A 12,291-nucleotide genomic window follows, 5' to 3' on the forward strand; every position below is an offset into this window, starting at 1 on the left:
CCATCACCATTTAAAAAATAAAGAGGGATTCATTGAAACAGTTGTTTCTATCCAGGGGTTCATAGGGTTAAAGCAAAACCAACCTAGATATAAGAACACACAGAAAGTAAAGTAAATAAAATGATAGTTCATAACATTTTTCATTAAGTCCAGGTCAAGGCTTAAAGAGAGCGATGTGAAGAAAGTGGAGAGAGTGGGATTAAACCATCACTTTATTTGCGTAGGATGGCTGAATGGAGAAGGGGAGATGCAGCAGTGGGAGGCCTTCATTCTAGGCACATATTAAGAGAAAATTCAGAGACACTGTCCTAAGCTTTCCTATGTTTTGCTTCAACCCTTTAGGAGTAGAAAAACCACCCACACAGTCAGGGTTCTGAGGCACCTGGAAGATGGCAGGTTCCAGGGAACTGGGCTGGTGGTAAGAAATCTGCAGATGCTCCTTCTGGCCACCTTCCCCCTCACTGGTCCTCTGGCCAGCCCGCCTCCCCTGCCCTGCTCCACAGTGAAGGCCCAGTGGTTTCTCATCAGCATCAGGGAGGGAAGCAAAGCAGATATCTGAACAGGTCTTCAGGGACTGGAAATGAAGCCACTCGGGCAAAGGGAAGGTGTGTGTGCAGCACCGTCTACTTTCTGCAAGATCTGTGCTGTGCTTCACCCCAGGGTCTGGGGTGTTATAGCATCATGTGCAAGTGGTCAAGAGCTCTGCTTTCTTCACTTCAAATATTTGTCCTTGCTTCTGCCATTTAGAGAAAGGATCCTCCACCTGCAAAGCACGGCCAGCCTGCACAGATAAAGATTACTTCTACACTCACACAGCCTGTGATGCCAATGGAGAGGTGGGTAGCATGCTCTTGGGACCCCTTTGCCTGCCCCTTGTGCTTTGCCAGATTTGCAGCTCTGCAGTCAGTGAAGCTGTCACCTGAGAAAATCCCCCCAGACCTCTGCAGTGACCCCGGGGCCAGTGGGGAGGCAAAATGAGATGACCTCACTCATTTTCAGGTCAGAAACTGTTTTTGCTACATTTGTTCCGCTGCTCACTCACATATGTTCTGCTTTTTAAAAATGCTTTCATTTTGCTTGGTTTCTTCCATTCGCTTCATTCCCTGGGCAATGACTGCCTGTCCATACATACTTATTTCTTCTTTCTCATCAGACTTGTCCCCTCGGCGCTGCTCTTGTACGCTGGTATAGGGGGTGATTCCTGCTTCCTGGCTCACTGGAGAACCGCCTGATTTATTCTGTCTCTCCCCCCTAGGCTTTCTGCCTCAGAAAGACTTTCGTTTGTACTCTGCTCCACCAGTGAGTCAGCGGGCATTTTTGAGTATCAGCTGTTGCCCTGTACTCCAGTCAGGGAACCCAAGATGAATAAGATGGGCTTCTGCCCTGAGGAGGAGAGGAGAAGGATGGTGGGGAGGAGAAAGCTGATGGGGAAGAGAAATGGTGGGGAGGAGAAAGATGGGCCTGACTGTATGCAGGGCGCTGGGGGAACCCGGAAGAGGAGTGACCAGGTTGGAGGGTGGGGCCAAGGCAGGTCTTCCAGAGGAGGTCATTAGCTCCTGTGTACAGCCAGGTCCTGTGCTGGGCACTAGGTATGCAGCAGTTCACAGAGCTGAGGAAACATCCACTCTCAGGGCACTTAATTTCTGTCGGGGAGCGAGTGAGGGGAGAGACAGCAGATAAACCAGAAACAGATCAAGAATCCCTCTTTTTTGGATTACCTTCCCACTTAGGTCATCACAGAGCACTGAGTGGAGGTCCTTGAGCTATACAGTCCGTTCTCATTAGTGACCTATTGTATACATAGTATCAGTGGGATGCACATGTAAATCCCACACTTTCAATTCTCCCCTTCCCTTTCCCCCTTGGTATGCATACACCTGCTCTCTGCTTCTCTGCATCTCGGTCTCTATTTCTGCTTAGAGAGGGTAAGGATGACCTCTCTAAGCAGAGACCTGAGTCAGGTGGAGGAGAGCCAGAGTGCTCCCCAGGCAGGGAATGCAGCAGGTGTGGAGGAGGCAGGCAGGTGCCTGGAAACTTTGAGGAAGTGAGCAGGGATGGCTCAGGGGCGCAAGTGGTGGGGTCTGCCTTGGATCACCAATTCTGGATGAACTGTCCTGTCAGTATCCCTGAACTAGAACCTCCCAAGAAGACAGGAGTGGGGAATTCTGCATCATTCAGCACTAAGCATGTGGTTGGCTATTAGGATGCATACCTGTTTGCTGGCTGGACGGCTGGCTGAATTCTCTTTCTGCTAATTAAGTGTGGGATGAAGTCCGGTCCTTAACGGCGATTGTTCTTATAGTTATCTCTTACCGCCCGTGTACTGGCTGGCCCCATTCTCATTTTTTGAGCAAAATCCCCTTCCCCAGCAGCCAAGCAAAATGATTAATCCTATCAGGTGTACCTTAGCCCCAGTTCTGAAGTGTCTGGTGTTCTTCATGACCTTGTAAGGAATTACTGTCATTTTCTTGGTCTCAGTTGACCCACTAATTAAGAGGACAATCCTGCTCCTCTTCTCCCTCCAGGATATGTGGTTGATTGTGGCTGTCTTTGCTTCTTCTGCCCCATTCTTTTCCCTCCTGGTAAAGGCAAAGGACTTCTAGATCCACAGTGTGCTCTGATACTTGCAAGCCTGGGTGTCTGCCATTCCCTGATCGCCTTGGGGGCCTATAGATGAGTGGGACCAGAGCCGGTGCTCCCACCTTGCAGCCCAGCCACAGCACAGCTCAGGGAGGAACCCTGCAGTAGACATGGTCACCAGGGGTGTCTTATGGAAGTGTCAGCCCGCAGGCCCACGCTGGTTCTGCTCAGTCTCGGAATTTCGCTCTGTTTCTTAAGCTGTATTTTAAAATCAAAGGACTCCTGTGATTGCCTTTATGGCCTTTGCGGTGCCTCAGTGGTTTCTCGGGGACTGGGATCGCTGATCCACTGGGGCTGCTGAGTGTGCTGCTCCAGGAGGTAGCCCAAATCGTCCAACTCCCCAGACCCTTCTCTACAAGACTCAAGGAGACGAGCTGGGTGAGATGAAGTTGGGTCACTAGTCTGGGTCTCTGGTCACTGACTGCTCTTTGCACAGAGAAAGGCTGAGCTGAGCAGGGGCACATGGACAGCCCAGGGCTCATCTTCAATGAAGGCAACATGAGGCCCTTTCAAGACATTGTCAAGACCTTATCCTGAATAAAATGGACTGATGCCTTGTTCACCCAACTTCTTACATATATGGTATTATACATGGCGCATTTGCATCATCACCTCAATGCAATCCTTTTGTCTCTTGCCCAAGGACTACACAGGAAGCCTGACATTGCCCAACCTCACCCCTGACTCACCAGGGGCCTCCTGCAGTTCATCTGCTCTTCTCTAGCTAATGCCTCCATTGAAAGACTAGGGATGGTCCTAGTAAGTGACAGATACAGTGCTTCTCTTGTTCACTGACTTGGAGGCTGATCAGTTCTCTTACCTTTTTCCCTCAGGTTTTTTGAGATATAATTGACACATATCATTGTGGAAGTTTAAGGTGTACCAGTTGATTTGATACACTTATGTAATGCAAGATGATAATCAACATAGAGCTAGCTAACTACCATCAGGGCACATAATTACCGTTTCTTTTTTGTGGTGAGAAAGTTTAATGTCTACTCTCTTAATAGCTCTCAAGTATATAATACAGATTATTAACTCTAATCACCATGCTAACTCTAATCACCTGTACCTTAGATCCCCAGAATTTTTTGATCTTATAACTGGAAGTTTGTACTCTTTAACCAGCCTTATTGCTCTTGCCTCTATGTCCCAGAGAACACAGGGTTCATACACCCTTGGGGGATTAGTATTATGGTGCCCTTGCTAGGGTACTTCCCCAGTGGCTCAAGCAGTAAAGAATCTGCCTGCAATGCAGATTCTTGACTTGGGTTCAATCCCTGGGTCAGGAAAATCCCCTCGAGAAGGAAATGGCAACCCACTGCAGTATTCTTGCCTGGCAAATCCCATGGACAGAGGAGCCTGGTGGGATACAGGCCATGGTGTCACAAAGAGCTGGACACGACTGAGCACACATGCAATGCAGAGCAATGCCCTTGCTAGACGGTGAGCTAGCTCTCTGAGGGCACAGGCCACGTCCGTCATCCTGAGTCACATGTTTTATTAGACTTTCTATAGATGTCTACTGAATAAATGAAAAAACAAAGAAAGTACTTCGAAGACAAATTGGGACACCTGAGCCGTCCTCTATTCCCCTAGGCGTTACCTAAGCCACTTCCACTCCATGCCTTTTTGTGTTCTGGGATTTTCACCAGCTGCTTTTCCTGTGACATTTTAGTATTAATAATAAGATTCTACACTGGAATTAGGGCTTTCTCTGGAGGAAACTGGTCTCCTCTTCCCATCCAACACATGGGCCTATCCCTCTTCATCCCAGTCCATTCGTTCAGCAGATATTTACTGAGCATGACCATGTGCCAGGCGCTAAGCAATGTGCCTAGGATACACTGGTGACCCAAACCAAGTTCCCCACCCTGCTGGAGCTTTCATTAGCGCCCAGAATCCCCCCATCCTCAAGGCAACTTCCTAAAGATGTGCTAATGCCACACAGCAGGCTGAGACAGGCTCTGTTTCTGCAGACGCAGCTCATGTACAAATGGGCCCAGCCGAAAATCTGCGGCGAGGATCTGGAGGGTGCAGTGAAGCTGCCCGCCTCTGGCATGAAGATGAGCTGCCCACCCTGCAACCCAGGCTTCTTCAAGAGCAACAGTAGCACCTGCGAGCCCTGTCCTTATGGCTCTTACTCCAACGGCTCCGGTAACCCCTCCCCCATCCCTCTCCCTGCCCCACTCCATTCCCATGCCACACATACGGGTGGGCCACACGGGCACCCAGCATGTCAGCTGAACTCACACCATGTCCTTCCGAGGGAGGCAATAAGGGCCAGGCCACCTCTGAGGACCATATTCAGAAAGGTCGGCATGGGCCCTGCCTGTGGGTCCACCTGAGAACTGCCTGCCTCCCTCCTCATTCCAACTGCGAATGTGACTCAGGCCTGAAGGGGCACACTCCTCACAGCAGAGGCTTCCAGCATGTGGCAGGGATGATAGCTAGAAGGTTTGGGGAGCTGGGATGGCCACCTTGACACAATCAGAATTTGCAGGAGAGGAGCTGGGGGGATCTATATACCTATTAATGTGAAGGCATTTGCTGATGACAATATAGTTCATATAATATGAACTATATGTATTAGACTCGAAGATACACTTAAGCTTTGAAATTAATAATCTGATGGGCAGGTAGGGTACTGGGATATGCAATGAAGGGTCAGCCTTTACACCCCAAGTTTGCTAAACACATTGTCAGAATGTTTTTGAGTCAGCTTGCTGTTCACTGGGCTCAGCAACACCTCTGTGGGGCTGCCCACCACTGTTGCCACTTGTCTGTGCAACAACAGCTCCAGTCAGGGTGGCTGCAGCCTTTCTGCTGAATGCGTGGATCTTGTGGCTCCCCCAGATTGTAGCCACTGCCCAGCAGGGACCGAACCTGCCGTGGGATTTGAATACAAATGGTGGAACACGCTGCCCACGAACATGGAGACGACCGTCCTCAGCGGGATCAACTTTGAGTACAAGGGCATGACAGGTAACTACCTCCCCCCACCATGAGCTCTCAGCTAGCTGCCCTGCCGAAGGGGTTCTTCCTAGCTCACAGTTCTTCATAACAGTGGTGTCTAGAGAAAAAATGAGCTGATCGTGCTCACACTCCCTTGAATGCTCCACTCCCCATGGACAAAGAACATATATTCTGAAAACTTTAGCTTTAGAGACAGAACTAGAAACAATACACACACTGCAGAGGCCTTGCTCTGAGAGTTTCAGAGTTTTTCACCAAAGTAGCCTGATAAGTCGGAGAAGCAATGGCACCCCCCTCCAGTACTCTTGCCTGGAAAATCCCATGGATGGTGGAGCCTGGTAGGCTACAGTCCATGGGGTCACTAAGAGTCGCGCACGACTGAGCGACTTCACTTTCACTTTTCACTTTCATGCATTGGAGAAGGAAATGGCAACCCACTCCAGTGTTCTTGCCTGGAGAATCCCAGAGACAGAGGAGCCTAGTGGGCTGCCGTCTATGGGGTCGCACAGAGTTGGACTCGACTGAAGCGACTTAGCAGCAGCAGTAGCATTCTGATAAGTAACATGGTTTGTGTTGGGTGATGGTTCTGGATGCCTCAAAGGATGGTGTTATTTTTCTTCCAGAGTGTCATCTGGGTGCACATGTGCCCTGCACTTGAGACCACTGGACACTAACTCATATCCTTCTCCTTTTCCAGGCTGGGAGGTGGCCGGTGATCACATTTATTCAGCTGTTGGAGCTTCAGACAATGACTTCATGATTCTCACCCTGGTGGTGCCAGGATTCAGGTGAGGAGCACAAAGCTAAGGGGAAACCACGCCACCCTTGGCCACATCCAAGTCCCACATAGCTTGGAGTGTTGTAGATGAGAGGGCTTCTGGTGTGCAGAAGTGTCAGTCCAGAACAGAGAACGGAACAAGACTTCCTGGGGGTCCAGTGGTTAAGACTCTGCATTTCCAATGCAGGGGATACAGGTTCAATTCCCTGGTTAGGGAACTAAGATCCCACATGCTGTAAGGTCCAGCCAAAATTAATAAACAAATAAAATTTTTAAAAATTAAAAATAAAAAGAAACAGTCTAAAAAACAAGAAAAGAACAGAGGAGACCACAGTAATGGTCTGATCAAGTTAACCTGAATGCTGACACATTCTTAGTTGCTGCCCACATTGATTACCTACTGCTCTCCCATACCTTCTAGCTTTTCCTACCATTCAGCCACATTCTACTCAAATTCTTCCTCCTCAAAGCATCAAATAAGATTTAAAAAAAAAAAAAAAGGGGGCCAGAAATGCCCATAGATAGTTCATCTTTCAATGGGACAAGAAGACTGGTTTTACTGATTGATTGGTTTGGCTGCATTGGGTCTTAGTTGCGGCACGTGGATCTCTCATTCTGGCACACAGACTCTCTGGCTGAGGCGCCTGGGCTCCAGTCGCTGCAGCATGTGGGCTCAGTGGCTCCACAATACATGGGACCTTAGTTCCCAAAGACCTAATCGTGTCCCCTGTATTGCAAGGTGGATTCTTAACCACTGGACCACCAGTGAAGTCCCTGGGAGGGACTGCTTTTATTGTTATCAATCAGTCAGTTCAGTCGCTTAGTCGTGTCCGACTCTTTGCAACTCCATGAATCGCAGCACGCCAGGCCTCCCTGTCCATCACCAACTCCCGGAGTTCACTCAAACTTATGTCCATCGAGTCAGTGATGCCATCCAGCCATCTCATCCTCGGTCATCCCCTTCTCCTCCTGCCCCAAATCCGTCCCAGCATCAGAGTCTTTTCCAATGAGTCAACTCTTTGCATGAGGTGCCCAAAGTACTGGAGTTTCAGCTTTAGCATCATTCCTTCCAGAGAAATCCCAGGGCTGATCTCCTTCAGAATGGACTGGTTGGATCTTCTTGCAGTCCAAGGGACTCTCAAGAGTCTTCTCCAACACCACAGTTCAATAGCATCAATTCTTCGTCGTGCAGCTTTCTTCACAGTCCAACTCTCACATCCATACATGACCACTGGAAAAACCATAGCCTTTATCCCCACCTCCCAAGAACACTTAGGATAATGAGCAATTTGTTTGCCATTTAAAAAGCCACTACAGGCAGAGAGTGGTACAGTATAATGAAAACTGGACTATAAGACAGGGCAATTGAATTTTGCCACTTACTGGCTTGGTGAACTTGGGAAAGCCACTGTGCCCCTTTAGGCTTTGGGCTCCTTGTCTGTAAAACAAAGGGATTGACAGTCTGTGATTCTGGCCTAGCTCCAGCCCATCAGTTCACACCACCGAGTGGACAGTAGCTGGGAACTGGAGGTCCTCAGAAGTCAATCACATGCAAAGCCAAAAAGAAAGTTACAAATGGGTTTTCAAAGCCCAAGTGAACTCTTCTGCCTGTATGTGCTTTAAAGATGAGGGGGAACCACTGAATCAGCATCCCTATCACCAATCTGGCTTTTCCATTCCCTCCTTCAAGCTCCCTCCTTCTATCCTGGGCACAGTGCTCAGCCACAGTACTTGCTTGAAAGGTAATAGGTTTCCTTCCCTTCCTTTACATTACTCAGAGCTGAACAGCTATATCTTATGTTTCTGAGGGAAGCAAACTTCTTAGACTTTTGGGAGATAACACTCACCAAAATACTTTCCAATTTGCAAATATGGTTATAGCAGTAAAGCACTTTCTAACCCCACTCGCCCCACCCTGCCATCCCCACCTATCAGACAGGGCTCTCTCTTTCCCCAAAGAAGGACCAGGCTGAGAACTTTGCGAAAAAAGCTATGAATCGAAGTACCTGCTCATTTGACCAGGGCAAAACCCCCACAGTTCAGGTGGGGGGGATGGGGAGGGGGTTTGAACTGCTGAGTGAGTGTAGACAATTGATATCTTATGCTGGTGGTCCTTCTTCAACCCTAACATGCACATGGATCACCTGGGGATCACGTTAAGCTGCAGATTCTAATTCAGTGGGTCTGGAGCCCACACTCTGCTAGGGAGGCTATTCAGCATTTTAGAAAGTACTTCCACATCTGTTATGCCTTTGGATCACACCACAGTGATGGGCTTCCCAATGGCGCTAGTGGTAAAGAGCCCACCTGCCAATGCAGGAAATGTGAGACCTTCAATCCCTGGTTTGGGAAGATCCCCTGAAGGAGGGCATGGCAACCCACTCCAGTATCTTGCCTAGAGAATCCCATGGATAGAGGAGCCTGGCAGGCCACAGTCCATAGCGTCACAAGGAGTCGAACATGACTGAAGCGACTTAGCACGCATAATGATGGGAGGTAAATAAGAAAGATATTATCACCTTTTTACAGATAAGAAAGATAACAGTTTGGCTAGATCAAGGTCAGACAGCTAGGATGATAGAATTGGATTTAATTCATGTTCTTTCTAACATACTCAGAACTTAGTCCTGTCCCCCAGCAGACCCTTTGCTGCCATCTGCTCTCTTCACTAAGCACTGTCTGGCCCCTGGAACCGACTTTTGATTTCTGCCCCACAGACCTCCACAGTCAGTGATGGCAGACACAGAGAACAAAGAGGTGGCCAGGATCACGTTTGTCTTTGAGACCATCTGTTCTGTGAACTGCGAGCTCTACTTCATGGTGGTATGTTTTCCTTCCTTTGTCTGCTTTGGGGCTTCCAGGAAGGTTGGCCCCTCTGCCCTGTTGGTGCATCAGCATAACTGACACCCCTGCTTACAGTGATTTTGCAGACAAGGAGCCCAACTATTTGTCAGGGACTGCACCATTTAATATGGGTCTAGGCCATGTGATGGCCCCCAGGATGGCAGCGGTATGGGCACCCTCTCCCCACAGTTGCCCAGCCATCATGCCTTCTTCATTTGTCTGTCTCGGGTTCAGGGTGTGAATTCTAGGACCAACAGTCCCGTGGAGACGTGGAAAGGTTCTAAAGGCAAACAGTCCTATACCTACATCATCGAGGAGAACGCTACCATGAGCTTCACCTGGGCCTTCCAGAGGACAACTTTCCATGAGACAGTAAGCTCCTCCCCTTCCTCAGTGCTCAGCGCCCAGAGAGACCTCCTAACCTGGAACAATTCCTACCTTAGCTTAAGCATGCGGTCGAGTTTCAGAATCTAGTGATTAGAAGACTAGTAAGGAGTCAAGCAGAGGACTGCCTATGCCAGCCCCTGAGGAGCATCCAGCCTTGTCCAAATGACCCTGGAAACTCCTAAAATCACCTGTCCCTCCTCAGGAGACCTATCCTGAGGATAGGATATATGTGGTACCTGACCTGGTGTACCCTGTTCAGTCCTGTTCTTGCTTTAATAATAATAACTCTGGTTTTATCTTAACTCAAAGTAATGTAAGTTCACTGGAAGAAAACTTAGAAATAAGCAAAAAAAAAAAAAAAGCAAAAAGAAGAAAACCACCCATAATCCTACTACCCAGAGATAACATAGTTAGCATATGGAGTATCTTCTATACCATCTTTATTTCACTATAAATACTTTTTTTCTTTTATAAGGGGAAAAATCTGCTTTTTAAAAAATATAAATACCTACTACATATTTCCCCATGGTACTGAATATTTTTATACATCATCTAAATTGTTCAGTCCTTACTTTAAAATGGCAAAAAATGCACACTAAAAGATACTGTTCAGTTCAGTTCAGTCGCTCAGTCGTGTCCGACTCTTTACAACCCCATGAATTGCAGCACGCCAGGCCTCCCTGTCCATCACCAACTCCCGGAGTTCACTCAGACTCACGTCCATCAAGTCAGTGATGCCATCCAGCCATCTCATCCTCTGTCATCCCCTTCTCCTCCTGCCCCCAATCCCTCCCAGCATCAAAGTCTTTTCCAATGAGTCAACTCTTCGCATGAGGTGCCCAAAGTACTGGAGTTTCAGCTTTAGCATCATTCCTTCCAGAGAAATCCCAGGGCTGATCTCCTTCAGAATGGACTGGTTGGATCTCCTTGCAGTCCAAGGGACTCTCAAGAGTCTTCTCCAACACCACAGTTCAAACACATCAATTCTTCAGGGCTCAGCCTTCTTCATAGTCCAACTCTCACATCCATACATGACCACAGGAAAAAGCATAGCCTTGACTAGACGGATCTTAGTCGGCAAAGTAATGTCTCTGCTTTTTAATACACTATCTAGGATGGTCATAACTTTTCTTCCAAGGAGTAAGCATCTTTTAATTTCATGGCTGCAGTCACCATCTGCAGTGATTTGGAGCCCAAAACAATAAAGTCTGACACTGTTTCCACTGTTTCCCCATTTACTTCCCATGAAGTGATGGGACTGGATGCCATGATCTTCGTTTTCTGAATGTTGAGCTTTAAGCCAACTTTTTCACTCTCCTCTTTTACTTTCATCAAGAGGCTTTTTAGTTCCTCTTCACTTTCTGCCATAAGGGTGGTGTCATCTGCATATCTGAGGTTATTGATATTTTGCCAGGCAATCTTGATTCCAGCTTGTGTTTCTTCTAGTCCAGCGTTTCTCATGATGTTAGGTGAGTAAAAAGAACAGGGTGCTTCTAAAGATTTTTCTCGAGTATCACAGGATAAAAAAGATTAAGTCATATTCTATTATTTCCAGAGCACTCAATTGCTCCTTCTCAGGCCAAGGCAGGCCAAGCTCACTCTCCTCTTGTGTCTTTGTTTCCAGGGAAGAAAGTATACCAGTGATGTTGCCAAGATCTACTCCATCAACGTCACCAATGTCATGGACGGGGTGGCTTCTTACTGCCGTCCGTGTGCCCTGGAAGCCTCTGACATGGGCTCCTCCTGCACCTCTTGTCCTGCTGGCTACTATATTGATCGGGATTCAGGAACCTGCCACTCCTGTCCTCCTAACACGATCCTGAAAGCCCACCAGCCTTATGGTGCCCAGGCCTGCATGCCCTGTGGTCCAGGGACCAGGAGCAACAAGGTGCCAGTAGTTGGCTAAGCAGCCTAACTTCGCGTCTCTGAATGGGCCAGCTCAGATGGTGCCAGGTCCTGGGTGGCGTTCCTAAGGGGCCGATATCCAAACTCCCCCTAGTACACTCCCAGGTTAGAGTCCTAGAGGAAACCCATCCAGTTTGTGACCATAGATGGAGAGTTCTCAGCTTGTACTGGTTGGTTTTCAGGGTCTGGGTCTCAGTCATTGACAAGTCTCATCTTCAGGTGATGGGTAATGGAAATCTGCAGCCCTCTGGTCCAGAGGGTTATTTAGCATCTGTGCAGAGACTGAAAGGGAAGCAGTCTTGGGACTTGTGGCTCAAATTCAGCCTGCTTCATTCCAGCTTGTTATTGAGGGAATTTGCCCCCCTTCTTGGAATGGTAACCCACCTTTGCTGGGACATGTAGTTACCTGTCATTGCTGCCTCCTCTCCCAGGGCTTTCTTCTAAAGTGAAACAGCAGTGCTGTTGGCCCATGCATTTTCTGAATCTGAGAAAGTGAATCCTACGACCAGAAGTTCTTAGTTATACATTAATGCTTTTCAATGAGCTTGTATTTTACTGATCACAACCCTGTGGCCACACATTTGTAAGACGCTACGCAGTCTGCAGACGTTGCTCAGTTTAGCTGTGCAGCAAGTGCAGCCGTTCTGCAGATCTCTGGCAACCTTACTGGGACACCCTGGACTCTTGCCACAGACTTCCTCCCTGCAGCCTCTTCTGCTGTAAAGGGAGGGATTGACCTTAAAATGACCAAGAAAGGGGTT

General features: G+C 48.2%; 1 protein-coding gene across 1 annotated transcript in view; it reads left to right on the top strand.

Moving 5' to 3' along the window:
- The window catches only part of ELAPOR1 (endosome-lysosome associated apoptosis and autophagy regulator 1), a 77,599-nt gene that overhangs the window by 49,976 nt on the left and 15,332 nt on the right, over window positions 1-12,291 (top strand). The window contains exons 8-14 of the mRNA XM_069599236.1: window positions 748-836; window positions 4,620-4,797; window positions 5,497-5,625; window positions 6,314-6,404; window positions 9,112-9,217; window positions 9,473-9,610; window positions 11,250-11,513. Coding sequence (XP_069455337.1) covers window positions 748-836; window positions 4,620-4,797; window positions 5,497-5,625; window positions 6,314-6,404; window positions 9,112-9,217; window positions 9,473-9,610; window positions 11,250-11,513 — 995 coding nt within the window. The remainder of the gene's footprint in view (window positions 1-747; window positions 837-4,619; window positions 4,798-5,496; window positions 5,626-6,313; window positions 6,405-9,111; window positions 9,218-9,472; window positions 9,611-11,249; window positions 11,514-12,291) is intronic.

Source organism: Ovis canadensis, chromosome 1, assembly GCF_042477335.2.
Source record: "Ovis canadensis isolate MfBH-ARS-UI-01 breed Bighorn chromosome 1, ARS-UI_OviCan_v2, whole genome shotgun sequence".
Taxonomy (NCBI): domain Eukaryota; kingdom Metazoa; phylum Chordata; class Mammalia; order Artiodactyla; family Bovidae; genus Ovis; species Ovis canadensis.